This window comes from Scyliorhinus torazame, chromosome 20, assembly GCF_047496885.1.
Source record: "Scyliorhinus torazame isolate Kashiwa2021f chromosome 20, sScyTor2.1, whole genome shotgun sequence".
Classification (NCBI taxonomy): Eukaryota; Metazoa; Chordata; class Chondrichthyes; order Carcharhiniformes; family Scyliorhinidae; genus Scyliorhinus; species Scyliorhinus torazame.
This window is the reverse complement of record NC_092726.1, coordinates 20,981,442-20,999,934: the sequence shown is the minus strand read 5'-3', so window position 1 is coordinate 20,999,934 and position 18,493 is coordinate 20,981,442. Positions and strand designations below refer to the sequence as shown.

Sequence of the window (18,493 nt, the reverse complement as noted above, 5' to 3'; positions counted from 1 at the left end):
GGGAGGGCTGATTTTGGACCTTGCCAGGGGCACTGTTTGGGTGGTCCGGGGTGCGCGAGCTGGCCAAAGTGGGGGGGGGGGGGGCATATTTCGCAGGCTGGGTCCGCGAGCAGCCACGCCATGTTGCAGCCGCTGCAGGCCGCCACCGGGCTCACGCGCTGCCATGGACCTGGCAATTCTCCAGTCCCTTTCAGCAGCTGGAGCCGGGTGCTAAACGGAGGATCGGTGGCCGCTTTACGCCATTTTCTCTGTGGTAAAATGCCACCGTTCTCATGCCGGCGTGGGGACATAGCCTCAAAATCGGAGAATCCAGCCCACTGGCTTTGAAGCTCTGGGAGAGCCTTGGAATTCTGGAGTTCTTCTCCCAATCTCTTCGGCAGGAGACACGCAGAACCCCAGATCAGGATCACCCAGCTGTTTGTGGGGGCTTTCTGTGCATAGTTCTGCTTTGTTCGTGATTGGTTTTGCAAACCAGCGAGCAGCGGATTCTGCTGTGGTCGCACTGACCACCATGGCTATTGTGAGTAAACATGGGCCACTTGTTCTTCGTTTGTATTTGATGTGACCAGAGAAATCATCCCCAGAGCTCAAAAGTGTTTCTCAATCAACTTGTGCAATTTGAATAGACTCCATTTGCATTTCCTCTGCAGCTGCATCGCAGTAGGGTGTAATGAGGTTTGTGGCAAAGCTTTTACTGCCCGGAAAAGCAACGTTTGATGTTTGCTAGAAACTTTCAGAGTGATCCACTGGTAACTTTCAAACTCACATCTTGGAATGTTCCCTTTTGCAAACCAAGGCGCAGACTCAATGCATTTTGACAGCGAATAAACCGACAAAATTGTTTTATTATTTTTGCAATTTGAACATGGCATTAATTCAGCTCTGAGCTTTCATGACTCCTGGGACCGCTGTGGTGCAGTTGGGAAGTCTGAGACAGAAGACTGTGGATTTAACAGCAATTAGCGATGGGCAGCAAACGCTAGCCTGGCCGGGCACGACTACACAAGAATTAACAAGTCCCACTCCAGAAACCTGAGCCCAGAATCACGGCTGACACTTCAGTGTTGGACTGACAGACTGCTACACTGTCAGAAGTGATGTTAAAGTAAGGCTCTCTCGGGTGGATCGGGAATTTCCTCAGGGTCCATTTCAAACAAGAGCAGGACAGTTCACCCTGGTGTGGATATTTATTACTGAATCAACACAACTGAGACAGAGGGTCTGCTCATGATCACCCAGCTGTTTGTGGGGGCTTTCTGTGCATAACATTGAAATTATTTTATTCTTCAAGAAAGAATTCCACCTTAAGCAATTTTTTACATCAGGATCATCTTTTTTAGAAGCATACTTTCATGTCATGGCTTGCGTTTGTGCAGTTTACGTGCTTTCAGCAGCCTGTACGGCCCAAAACAGCCAGTGCATTGAATTTTATAGAACTGGCATCCATAGCAATGTAATTAGCTCCATTCGACTTGAACAGGTTACGGGACTGTGACTGGAAAATATTTCAACATGTGGGGATAAATTTTATGACGGGGCATACTGCTTTCCCCCCTGCTAGCAAAGTTTGTTCCAAAAAGCCAACCTCCTGCAGCAATAACACACCTCGGGCATCGTGAACAAGCTGAAACGCTGTCGAACCTCTGCTTTCCAGTGGAACTAAGTTCCGCCCTGGAGAGCTGACAGTCAATCTGATCGGCTGGCAGCTCTTGCAGTCCCACAATCTCAGGCTGCAAGCGGGCCCATGAAGGTAAAGGATGGATGCCGGTCCCAGCTAATTGTCAGGCTTCTTGGGCAGGTTGGGGGATGGGGGAAGACAGGCGCCCGAGGGAGGCGGATGAGGGGGCTGCGTTTCAGCTGTGAAGGATGAACATGCATTGGGGAGGGGCGCACGTGTGTACTGGAAGCTACATATATCAATACACAGGGCCCTGTTCTTTCCTGACAGAAAGACCATGGACACACATTGTGCCCGTTTCAGTTCAACAAAATAAGTGACAGCCATTCGCTTGTTTGTTCCTCAGGATAATGCCTTGACCAGAAAGAGTCAAGTCGCTTATTCAAATCTTCAATCAATGCTCGGCAGTCACCATTAACTGCCAATGGCTGTACAAATCAGAATCTACTTGCAGGGGTCAGCACACTCTTCTCATACAGAGTAAAGTTGTTGCTTCCTCTGACATTGGTATTCTTGTGATTGTCCTGATGAGTGCAAGATGAAAAGCTTCAACAAAACATCTTTTTTCTGCAGTACTCAAGTATTCCAGATGAGGTCTCACCAAGACCCTGTACAACTGCTGTCAAACTTCCCTATTATTGTATTCTCAGCGATGTTATTGCAATGATGCCATTGCTGGATTTTATTACAATCATAGAGTCATAGAATCTCGACAGTGCAGGAGGCAATTCAGCCCATTGAGTCTGCACTGACCATTGGAAAGAGCCCCCTACCTGGGCCCAGGCCCCCACCCTATCCCACCCAGCCTTTTGGACATAAAGGGGCAATTGATCATGGCCAATCCACCCAACCTGCACATCTGCAGACACTGGGAGGAAGCTGCAGCACCCGGAGGAAACCCACGCAGACACGGGGAGAACGTGCAGACTCCATGCAGTCACCCAAGGCCGGAATTGAACCCGGGTCCCTGTGAGGCAGCAGTGCTAACCACTGTGCCACGTAGAATCCCTTTGAGGGGTGAACATCAGATTTTGTACCACAGTTCAGCGATATGTTGTGCATGGAGGGAGGCAGGATTTGTTGCTTTGTGGACATGAGTACTTAAAAAAAAAAACACTTGCAAGAAATCTCAGAAATGTGCTGCAAGATTATCCACTTACTGAAGTCGATGAGGAACCTTCCATATCCCTTCCTCTGGTACTGGGGAAGAATCATGATGCAGGATACATTGTATTTCTGCTGGCAATGCTTCTCCTGAATATGAATGGAGGAATAAAAAGAGAAATGGTAAACCATGAGAACATACCTCCAGAATTCCCCAGGTTTAGCCCCGAGACGTCCAGGTTTTCTGGGTCATAGGTGCAGGTTTGCCAGGAAAACCTTGGCTTCCTCCATCGCTCCTCCAGAAACTCCACGGCCCAATTTGTGGATTTTTTTTAACGATTTAAAGTTGCTGCCAGGAAAGTTATTTATAGGGCAACAAGAAACCTAAAATTTGTGGCTGGTTTCTAGCTCTCGAAAGTTTCCTTTGTGGATTTGCATAAATCGGAGACGTGTTTCATATTCAAAATAAAATTGCACACGTGCCCTTTGCCCCAGAAGGCAATTAAGTGACCTGGCATGTCCCAAGGCTCACGTGCAGCAGCAGCCAGTGGCAGCACTTGTACGAATCCACAATTCCTCACTGTTACTCGTATCTGCCAATCCACCCACACTGGCAGCCCAGGTTTTTACACTTTGCAGTGAGGGAACCTTCTGTGCACTGGAAACAGAAATGTGTATACATGTCGTTCCTTGAACTTAGCAAACTGTCTCAAAACTGTTCACAATGGGGGAGGGGGGGGGGTTGCAGAGGGGAAGACTGAATGTGAAAGGGGTGGCTGAAGCCAGAGAGGATTCAGAGAGTCCAGGGTGTTGACCAAGAAGCAGGCTTTACAAGTGGACTTGAAGGTGGGGTAAAAGTGAACAGATTAGAGGAGAGGCAAAATGGTAAAGACTCTGCTGCCAATGGTGAAGGGGAGAGGGGGGTGGGGGGCAGCTACACCAGATCAGGGCTGGAAAAAAGGAGGCACGACTCCTGTCTGTCGGGCAGGGTGTGGCTGTGCAAAGATATTAAATTGATGTGAAGGGCAGAAACCCAATTCAGACCAGCCAGGGTCAAGCCAATTATTAGTGGAATGGAGTGTGGGGACAAGAGTTGGAATCATGTTCGAAGCGAAAACACATTGGGAGAAATCAAATCTGGATGTGAGACAGGAAAGGACAAGGCGTTTACTGGTAGCAGTGTGCTGCCAAGGCAGACACGTGCACTCGGGTGGAACATCCGGAAGAGGGATAGAATTGGGCAAATTGATCAGAATGGCTTAGGTTTGGCAATGTGGAGCTGCATGAAATCCTGAAAAATTCACAACTCTTGTCAGACAAGCAACCTATTCATCGAATAAAGGGTGGCAGTGCAAAGGCGGTCATCACCGACATCCAACCACATCGTCACAAGAGGCAACGCACAGATGAGAATTAGGAGAGGTAGGAGGGAGACTCAAAGATGGGAAAACGCTGGAGGTGACTTGGGAGGAGCTTTGGCGAGAGATGTGCTGGTAGGGGCAGAACCATAAAGGAGCAGTGTGACTGGGAACATGGAAGAAGAATGGTGCTGTTAACCATGTTCAACGCTTCAGACAGGTAGCACCAGTCAATGTCACTGGTGACTTGGCTCAGAGCGGTTTCAGTCTGACAGCAGGCCAGGAGAGTGGATGAAGAGTTTCCAAGCGTTGAGAGCAATGGCGTGGAGATGGGTTAAGAATGTTCTACATGAGGGGAAAGGAAGGCTGGAGATGGGGCAGTAACTGGAGGAAATGGTGGAGGTGGGAATGTGGAAAACCAGCCTCTTTAAAAAGTCACAGGTGAAAATTAATGATTTTGTGTTGCTCTTGTCTGAGCGATGCGAGGCCACAACAAGGTGGGAGCAATGGTGGGAAGCAATGGAGCTACAACTGTGGAGCAGAACCACAGAATTGTGGAAACAACTCCATTTCTTGCGATTGCAATTAAGATGCGAGGGTGGTAGTTATCGGGCAGTGAGCCAAGATGGAACACGGAACAAATTAAGCTTCAGTGTAGAACTTAATATAGGGCAGAAAACTCAGTTCATATCCCAAATATTATGAATGCGCAAACATGGAAAAGTTACCAGAATCTCAAAAACTTGTTTTAAAACTTCAAAAAGTGCTACAATTATCCGTTACTTTGAATTCTCATTAGTCTCAGAAATGAAGGACAATTCGGACTCACCTTGGAGAAGTAGCCCACGAGATGGCAGCCTTTGCTGTCATTTTGTGTCAATACATAGAAGAGGAAGGGCTCCACATCATAGTACAGTGTCTTGTGGTCAAGGAAGAGTTTGGCCAGTAGACACAGATTCTGGCAATATATGGTACTGATGTTTCCGTCCACCTGCACAGAACGGACAGTCAATCAAAAGGGAAGGGAGATGATAAAATATTGAACACATTTCCAGGTCAGGTTCATCGCTCATTAAGGGCAAAAAGAAAGTAAAGAAGAGCACTAAGTGGTGAAAGCCAGATGCTTTTGGAAATAACCGAGCTTGGTGAAGGACTAACCTGAGGAGTCAAAATAGAAGGAAGTATGGGAAGGAGGGAGAGAAACAGATTGAAAAATAACTTCCTGAATATTTCCTATGCGACTCGATCTGCGAGGTTTTTGGTTAATTTTATTGTAAAAAACAAATGAGTCAAGAGGAAAAACACATTTTATTAATAAACAAATACTTCAGAAATGTTCAGCAATGACCAATATAACAGAGGGATCTGTATGAAGACTTCCAATTTGCATTACAATTCAAGTTGAGTGCAGACACAAGGCAGATTGATGACAAGAGAGGCAACATTGCACAGAGAGTTGCATTTAATTTATAGTTTTAAATTAGGTGTAATTATCCATAGACAGGCTCTGAAGGTACTTTACCTAGTTGTGAGAGAACCCTTGGGGATGAATGACCATACTATGATAGTATTCTTTATCTTGGTAGATAGGGAGGTTGTTGATTCTGAGGCCAGGGTCCTGAATCTCAAAAAGGTAACTATGATAGTATGAGACATGGGTTGGCTATGATAGACTGGGAAACATTACTGAAAGGAAGGACAGTGGACAGGCAATGGCACGCATTCAAGGAACGAACAGGTGAACTGCTAACGTTGTTTTGTCGTATTTGGCGCAAGAGTAGAAAGGGAACGGTGGTCAAACCATGGCTTACAAGGGAAATTAGAGATAGTATCAGTATAGCCATGATGTGGAGATGCCGGCGTTGGACTGGGGTGAGCACAGTAAGAAGTCTTACAACACCAGGTTAAAGTCCAACAGGTTTGTTTCGAATCACTAGCTTATGATTCGAAACAAACCTGTTGGACTTTAACCTGGTGTTATAAAACTTCTTACATTGTTCGGAAGATTAGATGTGTTTGACGCCAGTGTTTGAATCACTAGCTTTCGGAGCGCTGCTCCTTCCTCAGGTGAGTCTGATGAAAAAGCCATTATCAAGGATTTCATAGCATAACATTTGGAAAGCAGTGGTCAAAGACAGCATGGATTTACGAAAGGAAAATCATGCTTGACAATTCTACTTGAATTCTTTGAAGATATAACTAGGAGAGTTGACCAGGGAGAACTGGTGGATGTGGTTTATTTGGATTTTCACAAGGGTTGGATAAGGTCTCACATCACAGATTACTGTGTAAAGTTAAAGCGCATGGGATGGCGGGTAGTGGCTCGAGATAGATAAAAAGCTGGTTAGGAGATTGGAAGTGAAAAGTTGGAATAAATGGGTCTTTTTCTGATTGGCAGGCAGTGACTAGTGGTGTACTGCAGGGATCTATGCTTGGACCCCAACTGTTCGCATTATATACAAATCATTTGGACGAGGGAACTGAATGTTATCTCCAAAATTGCAGTCGATACAAAGTTGGGTGGGAGGGTGAGCTGTGAGGAGGATGCAGAGATACTTGAGCAGGATTTGGACAGGCTGAGTGAGTGGGTACATGCATGGTAGATGCTGCGTAATGTGGATAAATGTGAGGTTATCCACTTCGGCAGCAAAAATAGGGAGGCACGGGCGGCATAGTGATTAGCACTGCTGCCTCATGGCGCTCAGGACCTGGGATCGATCAAAGCCCTGGGTCACTGTCTGTGTGGAGTTTGCACATTCTCCCCATGCCTGCATGGGTTTCACCACCATAACCCAAAGATATACAGGCTAGGTGGATTGGCCACGATAAATTGCCCCTTAATTGGAAAAAAAAAATTGGATATTCTAAATTTATAAAATAAATAAATAGGGAGACAGATTATTATTGAATGGGTGTAAATTGAGAGAGGTGGATACTCAGCGAGACCTTGGTGTCCTGGTGCATCAGTCGCTGAAAGTAAGCGCGCAGGTAGTAAGGAAGGCAAATGGTATGTTGGCCTTCAAAGCGAGAGGATGAGAGTATCGGAATCGGGATGTTTCACTGCAATTGTGCAGGGTATTGGTGAGGCCACACCTGGAGTAGTGTGTGCAGTTTTGGGGTCCTTATCTGAGGAAGGATGTTGTTGCTATGGAGGGAGCGCAGCCAAGGTTTACCAGGCGGGGGTTGCGGGACTGTCATACGAGGAGAGACTAAGTCGGTTAGAATTATATTCATTGGGGTTCAGAAGAGTGAGAGGGTATCTCATAGAAACTTATAAAATTCTAACAGGATTGGGCAGGGTAGATTCAGAAAGAATGTTCCTGATGGTGGGGGAGTCCAGAACGAGGGGTCATAGTTTGAGGATAAGGGGTAAACCTTTTAGGACTGAGGTGAGGAGAAATTTCTTCACCCAGAGAGCGGTGAATCTGTGGAATTCGCTACCACAGAAAGTAGTTGAGACAAAAACGTTGTGAGATTTCAAGATGGAATTAGATTTAGCTCTTGGGGCTAAAGGGATCAAAGGAATGGGGGGGGGGGGGGGAAATGGGATCAGGATATTGAACTTGATCAGCCATGATCCTAATGAATGATGGAACAGGCTTGAAGGGCCGAATGGCCTCCTCCTGCTTCTAATTTCTATGTCTGTTTCTATGTTCACCTTCTGATTTATTGGCTTTTTTGGAATCGTTGAGTGATTTGAAACGTTTGGTCGATATGCGTATCTATATCATTTTCACCACACTGGACACTACGGAAAAAGGAGCAAGTGACTTGACATGAAATGATTCAAATCCTTTTGGTCAGTCACCCTTCAGGTTGGGTCAGAATGGACACAGAAGGCTTTGCTCATGAAAGAAGGGTATATTTAATGTTCTGACCATCTGCATTGAATAACAATTTAACTGTTCCATAGCAGACCAATTTCAGTCCAAACTTACTTCAAACACAGAGATGCGGTCTTTCCTGTAAATCTCATTGGCAGGTGGGTGAAACCAATTACATTTCCTCATGTGCTGCTGCAAAATGCTTTTGCTCTTCATATACTTGAGGCAAAATTCGCACAAGTACAACTTAGGCAGCCTGAAAGGGACAAATGCATTGATAAGAGCACGCCAGGGCATTATCAGTTTTTGCAATGGCAGCGATTTGACATCTCACCATCTTTCCCCACACACACACATCAAGAGCTGTTTGTGTGCGCAGAGGTTTTATTGGCTTTCCAACAACCACTCAAGACACACACCTCTTGTCTACCCATCTCTTACAGTCACAGGTGCCGCTTTATTTTACGCTCGAGAGGCACCGCCAATGCAAATTACTGGAATACAACCCGGTCTGTGAAACCGCGGGTGCGCAGACGATCCAGGTAGATTAAGATTCTTGTACGGTTTAGGTACAGCTGCCGCCAAACATCAGCAAAAGTGAGAAAGCAAAGTGGGGGTATTTTGGTGGTGGTTGAGGGGGGGGCGGGGGCGGTTGCATAAGATGGAAAAGTGAAACATCAACTGAATAATAATCCTTCAATAAAAAAGCTTGCTCCATAAAAAATTGGGAAAATTCCCACAATATGAAATCCTACAATGAAACAACACTTTGACCGCCAAATGTGATTGGAATCGGAGACGACAGGGCTAAAAAAAGTCCAAATATGGAAGGATAACTGTTGTTGAAAAAAAGTAACCCAAACTGAGAAGTGGTATTGTAGGAAATAGGGAGGGTCAAAGCACCCCGAGGGCTTCCTGTGATGCTACATACCCTTTGTTAAGTTGTCATTTATGCTCTTCACCCTGAGTCGAAGGTTATTATAACTTGTAAGGTTAGGAGGGTTAAGTAAACAGGAAAATGTGCAAGCAATGCATTCTTAACCCTTGCACCGATTATTTAAAAACCGCCTCCAGCTACTTTGTCACTATCTTTCCCCTGGTTTCCCTTCAAAGGGACGTTTCGTGAGTATTATTCACTTTAGATGAAACATTGATCTTTTATCAGGTTTGCGAACAGATTTTATTGAAAATCCAACCGTGTTCAATTCTGAACGAATGTGTTTTAATCTAGTGGTCAAAATGTATCTCATTCTTCTTTAGAGATGAACTGTTTCATTGCCCAGAGTTTATCGCACCAACATCACTTTGATGGGGTGAAAAAAGACAACGTGACTGGCAAGTGAAGTGCGACTATTCTTGCGTGTATTATTGTGAGCAGGCTGCACTATGGGGTCGAGAGAAAGCGTGTGAGAAAACCAAGTCAATACAAAATATTTCAGTTCAACAGAAACCAAAGGCGCACAAATGTCAATTTCAAATTGCTCCACCAATGGTGCAAAGCGAACTACTTCAAGCTGATGAAAAGCAAAATCTAGCTCGATGCTAGTAGAAGCAAGAGTTTACTCTGGTTTGGTGTAGGTGAATAGGGAGAGGGGTGGTCAAGTATTCGGCACCCCCGGTTTCTTCAGCAACATCACAATGGCAACTCAAACTATTTAAAAGCGAATAAAACACTTTCCACAATTGCCCTCCAACCACCTGTTCGATGCTAACCTTACTGCAGTGTCGGAAATGTCAGATAACACAATATATGCAGATGTGGTCAGGAGATATCTATTTTCGTTAGTGTGGCTAAGAACCCGGAATAAGTGCGCACAGACATCAATCATATGTACGAAGAAAGCCTGCCCAATCTAAAGAGTGAGCTCAAGTTCAGTAAACAAGATTAACAAGAGTCTCGCCCAATGAAATACATTCTCCATGATGCAGAGAATCCAACACTGCATCTATTCTGCCTCAGCTGCAACTTTATTTGCGTCCATGCGTAATGTCTAGGCTCCACAACCACTATTTCTGTGGCTCGTCTGATAGGCACAAGTCCAATTTGCATAGTTTGTGCGCTTAGATTTGTTGAAACTGCCAATCAATTCTGATCCAATAAATTCCTGCAACTAAACATTTTCAGCAAATCCAAAAGCAAAAACTCTATTCAGCAGAGATTCCCGGAATCAACTTGCGGATAAACCATTGAATGAAAATATTAAACTGGATCTGGAATCATCAACTCACATCAAAGTGCAGGAGAACAGAAAAATGTACAAGCAGGTCATGAACCTAGCAGTGAGTGAGTGAATTCAGGTGAAGGGAGGCACTGCATGTGTGCTGTGGTCAGGTGAAGGCTGACATGCCAGAAAAGTTTGTTTCCATTTCAGCTCCTAATGAGTTCCCGCCAACCAACAGTGCCATGTTCATGGGCCTGGTCAGAGGGAAGGTGCTCACTGGCAATAATCAGCAAGTGTGGCCTCTTTTCTCCCACCTACTCCCCGCTCAGCTACCACCAGAGTTAGCTCAAGAATTGCAACCACTGCATATCATTGGTCCCCAGGAATGGTATCTCAGTAAGGCGTTATTGCTTTAAGGAGGAATAAAGAAAGACCTTTCCACAATATTAAAGAGTATTAGCCCATGTGTGATCTTTTTTCTATCACAGTTATCTGGTCCAATTTAATTAAGTCTACCAATTGACGACACTCTATGATATCAAGAATGCCGAGTGTACTTGCGAGCCTGCTATCAGCTGAGAGTATGGTCATTTGTACATGTTAAAAGCTTGATTTGCTCTAATAAGGCTGGGAGCTGCAATTCATTAGTTAAATCACTAGCCACTAATGGTCACAATCAATGTTGCAGCATACTTCAATACTAAAAAAAAAGGACATCTCAACTTAATTTAACCACTCGGTTGTATCTCTTTGATTTAATGAGCTCCTTGTGCCGTATTTCAGCATAAAAAGCATTGGAGCTTTGATGATGACTCTCATTAAAACATATTGCAATGCAAACTGAAAATGTGTGATGGGGAATTGGTGTATAATGAGCTACATGTTCAGTGCACAGAGTAATGAAAAGCATCAGTACTGTACATTTAAGTGGTAAGATCATGAATTCTTGATGGTGTGATTCAATTTGGTATATTGCATTGCAACATAGTGTGAGTAAATGGGAACTGGTTCAATCCAAATGACTCCATTCACACTGAGTAATGGGGAAGGACGTTCAAATGCGGTGTTTGGGATCAACCATATTGTTTCACTGCTCCGGAGAAATACATAGCTCAAGAATGCCTTCAAAATTATCCCAGCAAATTCTGGATTTATTTTTGGTCATTCCTTGTCCGGCATCCATCAATCCATCAGGTTTAACAGTGGCCAAACCACGGCTCAGAGATCCACGGCTCAGAGATCTACATCAGGTTTGTGGAGATGCCGGCGTTGGACTGGGGTGAGCACAGTAAGAAGTCTTACAACACCAGGTTAAAGTCCAACAGGTTTGTTTCGATGTCACTAGCTTTCGGAGCGCTGCTCCTTCCTCAGGTGAATGAAGAGGTCTGTTCCAGAAACACATATATAGACAAATTCAAAGATGCCAAACAATGCTAGGAATGCGAGCATTAGCAGGTGATTAAATCTTTACAGATCCAGAGATGGGGTAACCCCAGGTTAAAGAGGTGTGAATTGTACCAAGCCAGGACAGTGTCGAACTATTACACGTGAGAACACCACCCACCAGGTACGCGGTACATACTCGTGCGACTCGGCCAACGTTGTCTACCTCATATGCTGCAGGAAAGGATGTCCCGAAGCGTGGTACATTGGCGAGACCATGCAGACGCTGCGACAACGAATGAACGGACATCGCGCAACAATCACCAGGCAGGAATGTTCCCTTCCAGTCGGGGGACACTTCAGCAGTCAAGGGCATTCAGCCTCTGATCTCCGGGTAAGCGTTCTCCAAGGCGGCCTTCAGGACCCGCGACAACGCAGAATCGCCGAGCAGAAACTTATAGCCAAGTTCCGCACACATGAGTGCGGCCTCAACCGGGACCTGGGATTCATGTCGCATTACATTCATCCCCCACCATCTGGCCTGCAAAATCCTACCAACTGTCCTGGCTTGGTACAATTCACACCTCTTTAACCTGGGGTTACCCCATCTCTGGACCTGTAAAGATTTAATCACCTGCTAATGCTCGCATTCCAAGCATTGTATGGCATCTTTGAATCTGTCTATATATGTGTTTCTGGAACAGACCTCTTCATTCACCTGAGGAAGGAGCAGCGCTCCGAAAGCTAGTGACATCGAAACAAACCTGTTGGACTTTAACCTGGTGTTGTAAGACTTCTTACTGTACATCAGGTTTAACCGTGGCCAAACCACGGCTCAGAGATCCACGGCACAGAGATCCACGGCACAGAGATCCACGGCACAGAGATCCACGGCACAGAGATCCACGGCACAGAGATTTACATCAGGTTTAACAGTGGCCAAACCACGGCACAGAGATCCACGGCACAGAGATCCACGGCACAGAGACCCACGGCACAGAGATCCACGGCACAGAGATCCACGGCACAGAGATCCACGGCACAGAGATCCACGGCACAGAGATCCACGGCACAGAGATTTACATCAGGTTTAACAGTGGCCAAACCACGGCACAGAGATCCACGGCACAGAGATCCACGGCACAGAGACCCACGGCACAGAGATCCACGGCACAGAGATCCACGGCACAGAGATCCACGGCTCAGAGATCCACGGCACAGAGATCCACATCAGGTTTAACCGTGGCCAAACCACGGCTCAGAGATCCACGGCACAGAGATCTACGGCACAGAGATCCACGGCACAGAGATCCACGGCACAGAGATCCACAGCTCAGAGATCTACATCAGGTTTAACCGTGGCCAAACCACGGCTCAGAGATCCACGGCACAGAGATCCACGGCACAGAGATCCACGGCACAGAGATCCACATCAGGTTTAACCGTGGCCAAACCACGGCTCAGAGATCCACGGCACAGAGATCCACGGCTCAGAGATCCACGGCACAGAGATCCACGGCACAGAGATCCACGGCACAGAGATCCACGGCTCAGAGATCCACGGCACAGAGATCCACATCAGGTTTAACCGTGGCCAAACCACGGCTCAGAGATCCACAGCTCAGAGATCCACGGCACAGAGACCCACGGCACAGAGATCCACGGCACAGAGATCTACATCAGGTTTTACCGTGGCCAAACCACGGCTCAGAGATCCACGGCTCAGAGATCCACGGCACAGAGATCCACGGCACAGAGATCTACATCGGTTTAACCGTGGCCAAACCACGGCTCAGAGATCCACGGCACAGAGATCCACGGCACAGAGACCCACGGCACAGAGATCCACGGCACAGAGATCCACATCAGGTTTAACCATGGCCAAACCACGGCTCAGAGATCCACGGCACAGAGATCCACGGCACAGAGATCCACGGCACAGATATCCACATCAGGTTTAACCGTGGCCAAACCACGGCTCAGAGATCCACGGCACAGAGATCCACGGCACAGAGATCCACATCAGGTTTAACCGTGGCCAAACCACGGCACAGAGATCCACGGCACAGAGATCTACATCAGGTTTAACCGTGGCCAAACCACGGCTCAGAGATCCACGGCACAGCGATCCACGGCACAGAGATCCACGGCACAGAGATCCACGGCTCAGAGATCCACGGCACAGAGATCCACATCAGGTTTAACCGTGGCCAAACCACGGCTCAGAGATCCACGGCACAGAGATCCACGGCACAGCGATCCACGGCACAGAGATCCACGGCACAGAGATCCACGGCTCAGAGATCCACGGCACAGAGATCCACATCAGGTTTAACCGTGGCCAAACCACGGCACAGAGATCCACGGCACAGAGATCCACGGCACAGAGATCCACGGCACAGAGATCCACGGCACAGAGATCCACGGCACAGAGATCCACGGCACAGAGATCCACGGCTCAGAGATCCACGGCACAGAGATCCACGGCACAGAGATCCACATCAGGTTTAACCGTGGCCAAACCACGGCTCAGAGATCCACGGCACAGAGATCCACGGCACAGAGATCCACGGCACAGAGATCCACGGCACAGAGATCCACATCAGGTTTAACCGTGGCTAAACCACGGCTCAGAGATCCACGGCACAGAGATCCACGGCACAGAGATCCACATCAGGTTTAACCGTGGCCAAACCACGGCTCAGAGATCCACGGCACAGAGATCCACGGCACAGAGATCCACATCAGGTTTAACCGTGGCCAAACCACGGCACAGAGATCCACGGCACAGAGATCCACGGCACAGAGATCCACGGCACAGAGATCCACATCAGGTTTAACCGTGGCCAAACCACGGCTCAGAGATCCACGGCACAGAGATCCACGGCACAGAGATCCACGGCACAGAGATCCACGGCACAGAGATCTACATCAGGTTTAACCGTGGCCAAACCACGGCTCAGAGATCCACGGCACAGAGATCCACGGCACAGAGATCCACGGCACAGAGATCCACGGCACAGAGATCCACGGCACAGAGATCCACGGCACAGAGATCCACATCAGGTTTAACCGTGGCCAAACCACGGCACAGAGATCCACGGCACAGAGATCCACGGCACAGAGACCCACGGCACAGAGATCCATGGCACAGAGATCTACATCAGGTTTAACCGTGGCCAAACCACGGCACAGAGATCCACATCAGGTTTAACCGTGGCCAAACCACGGCTCAGAGATCCACGGCACAGAGACCCATGGCACAGAGATCCACGGCACAGAGATCTACATCAGGTTTAACCGTGGCCAAACCACGGCACAGAGATCCACGGCACAGAGATCCACGGCACAGAGACCCACGGCACAGAGATCCACGGCACAGAGATCCACATCAGGTTTAACCGTGGCCAAACCACGGCTCAGAGATCCACGGCACAGAGATCCACGGCACAGAGATCTACATCAGGTTTAACCGTGGCCAAACCACGGCACAGAGATCCACGGCACAGAGACCCACGGCACAGAGATCCACGGCACAGAGATCCACGGCACAGAGATCCACGGCACAGAGATCCACGGCACAGTGATCCACATCAGGTTTAACCGTGGCCAAACCACGGCTCAGAGATCCACGGCACAGAGATCCACGGCACAGAGATCCACATCAGGTTTAACCGTGGCCAAACCACGGCTCAGAGATCCACGGCACAGAGATCCACGGCACAGAGATCCACGGCACAGAGATCTACATCAGGTTTAACCGTGGCCAAACCACGGCTCAGAGATCCACGGCACAGAGATCCACGGCACAGAGATCCACGGCACTGAGACCCACGGCACAGAGATCCACGGCATAGAGATCTACATCAGGTTTAACCGTGGCCAAACCACGGCACAGAGATCCACGGCACAGAGATCTACATCAGGTTTAACCGTGGCCAAACCACGGCACAGAGATCCACGGCTCAGAGATCCACGGCACAGAGATCCACGGCACAGAGATCTACATCAGGTTTAACCGTGGCCAAACCACGGCTCAGAGATCCACGGCTCAGAGATCCACGGCACAGAGATCCACGGCACAGAGATCTACATCAGGTTTAACCGTGGCCAAACCGCGGCTCAGAGATCCATAGAAAATTGCCCTTTTTGTTCACTGTACATTGATGCACAGCATATCCCATTTGACGCACAGGTTGGTAGACCCTGGGACCCAAGTGCAAAAAAGGGCGTGCAGGTCGAAGCAAGCTGCACACGCTAACAAAAGCTTGCAGATAAATATCCTGTCTGTTAGGCTAACAGTTGACAGAGGAGATTGCCAGTTCTGATTAAAATCTTTCTCCCTCCTGGTTATACTTGTAAACCAACCTGGATTGTCAGAAGTAAACAGTCTGCCGATTTGCTTTGTTCACATTCAGGATGACTGAATCTGCCACACAGGGTTAATTTGGTTCCGAGTTTTCACTGTCAGACGTGGACTGTTATTTCTGATTCACTGCTGGGTGGGGAAGGTGGTGACCTATCTGCACCACCTCCCTTGTGAAGGAAGATGGTCAGACAGCGTCATACGGCAGCTGGTTGTCAGAGGGGTTATTGAGCTCCTTCATGTTCCGAGCGAAATTCAATCACTTCACTATTGTAATAGAAGACAGTTTCATTCTTCTGGTTTTAAATGGCCCATAATAAACTGGAAACAACCACTTTGTGAAAGAAAACCTTAAAACAATTCTTCAGGAGTCAAAATGGTTTAATGGAGCATTCTGGTTGAACAAGAGTTCTCTCCTGAGCAGTGTTCCAAGTTTGCACAACACTAATGGAAAACTGATCAATGTTACACTGTCCCTTGAATATTGTGTAACATGATGGCAATAACCTGCAGAGTGGCAGACTGGTGGGCATTGTCCTCACCAAAGTGTTTCACACGAGGAATGAGATGGATGCCCCTCAGCCCAGAAAACAATGCTGGCAATGTGCTGTTTGAGTGATAATAGTATTGAAATCATTGTAATAAGAGTATTGAAATAGTTTGAAATCATTCTGGAACACTGCATACATTGCTGCATGTTAATAGTCAGCATTCACCTTGTTTTTATAACAAAAAAATATATTTATTCAAAATTTTCAACAGATTTTCAACAACCACCCCCACCCCCCCCCCCCCCAACAAAAAGAAAGAAACAAGAACACAACAATCAAACATTATACATTGGATTTCCCCCATATACAATAACCCCCCATATGATATTTAAAAGCACCAATAGGGAAGCCCCCCCCCACCCACCCAAACGCCCCCCCCCCCCCCTCTCCCCGCCCCTGGGTTGCTACTGCTGCTGACCTCCTCCTAACGCTCCGCGACACAGTCTAGGAACGGTTGCCACCGCCTGAGGAACCCCTGCGCAGACCCTCTCAAGGCAAACTTTATCTTCTCCAGCTTGATGAACCATGCCATGTCATTGATCCAAGCTTCCACACAAGGGGGCTTCGCATCTTTCCATAATAGCAAAATCCTCCGGCGGGCTACCAGGGACGCAAAGGCCAGAATACCGGCCTCTTTCGCCTCCTGCACTCCCGGCTCGTCCGCCACCCCAAATAGTGCCAACCCCCCGCTCGGCTTGACCCGGGCTTTCACCACCTTGGACATAGTCCTCGCAAAACCCCTCCAAAACCCATCCAGTGCCAGGCACGACCAGAACATATAGACGTGATTTGCCGGGCTTCCTGAGCACCTCCCACACCTGTCCTCCACCCCAAAGAACCTACTCAACCTCGCCCCTGTCATATGCGCTCTGTGAACAACTTTAAACTGTATCAGGCTGAGCCTGGCGCAAGAGGAGGAAGAATTAACCCTACTCAGGGCATCAGCCCACAAACCCTCATCTATCTCCTCCCCAAGCTCCTTCTCCCACTTGCCCCTTAACTCCTCCACCGAGGCCTCCTCCTCTTCCTTCAGCTCCTGGTAAATCGCCGACACCTTGCCCTCTCCAACTCATCCACCCGAAATCACCCTGTCCTGAATCCCCTGTGCCGGGAGCAGCGGGAATTCCCTCACCTGCCGCCTCACAAACGCCCTCACTTGCATGTACCTGAAAGCATTTCCCGGGGGTAACCCAAACTTCTCCTCCAGCGCCCCTAGGCTCGCAAACGTCCCATCGATGAACAGGTCCCCCATTCTTCTAATCCCTGCCCGATGCCAGCTCCGAAACCCCCCATCCATCCTTCCCGGGATGAACCGATGGTTCTCTGGAATCGGGGACCAAACCGAGGCTCCCACCTCGCCCCTGTGTCGCCTCCACTGCCCCCAGATCTTCAACGTCGCCGCCACCACCGGACTCGTGGTGTACCTTGTCGGCGAGAGCGGCAGCGGTGCCGTCGCCAGCGCCCTCAGGCTCGTGCCCACACAGGACGCCATCTTTAACCTCTTCCACGCCACCCCCTCTCCCTCCATTACATACATTGGCTGCCCAATAATAGCCGCACAAATTCGGCAGCGCCAGCCCCCCCCTGTCCCTGCTACGCTCCAGAAACACTCTCTTCACCCTCAGGGTCTTATTCGCCCCCACAAAACCCATGATGCTCCTACTTATCCGTTTGAAAAAGGCCTTGGGGACCGTCATTTTGACCGACCCTACCCGCTAGTGAGAGTGGCAGCACATCCCATCTTTTAAAATCCTCCTCCATCTGCTCCACCAACCGCGTCAAATTAAGTTTGTGCAGGGCCCCCCAACTCCTAGGTACTTGGATCCCAAGGTACCAAAAGCTCCTTTCCGCCCTCCTCAGCGGTAGCTCGTCTATCCCCCTTCCCTGGTCCCTTGAATGCACCACAAAGAGCTCACTCTTCCCCACGTTGAGTTTATACCCCGAAAAGTCCCCAAACTCCCTTAGGATCCGCATGACCTCCGCCATCCCCTCCACTGGATCTGCCACAGCAACAGGTCGTCCGCATACAGCGACGCCCGGTGTTCCTCTCCCCCTCGGACCAGTCCT

General features: G+C 48.3%; 1 protein-coding gene across 2 annotated transcripts in view; it reads right to left on the bottom strand.

Annotated features, from left to right (window-relative positions):
* Positions 1–18,493, bottom strand: part of LOC140396944 (histone acetyltransferase KAT6A-like) — a 616,358-nt gene that overhangs the window by 27,220 nt on the left and 570,645 nt on the right. For both annotated transcript variants that reach the window (XM_072485891.1, XM_072485892.1), the window contains exons 10-12: positions 8,079–8,220; positions 4,970–5,131; positions 2,839–2,932 (exon numbers count right to left, since the gene is read on the bottom strand). In XM_072485891.1, the coding sequence (XP_072341992.1) occupies positions 2,839–2,932; positions 4,970–5,131; positions 8,079–8,220 (398 nt within the window). The remainder of the gene's footprint in view (positions 1–2,838; positions 2,933–4,969; positions 5,132–8,078; positions 8,221–18,493) is intronic.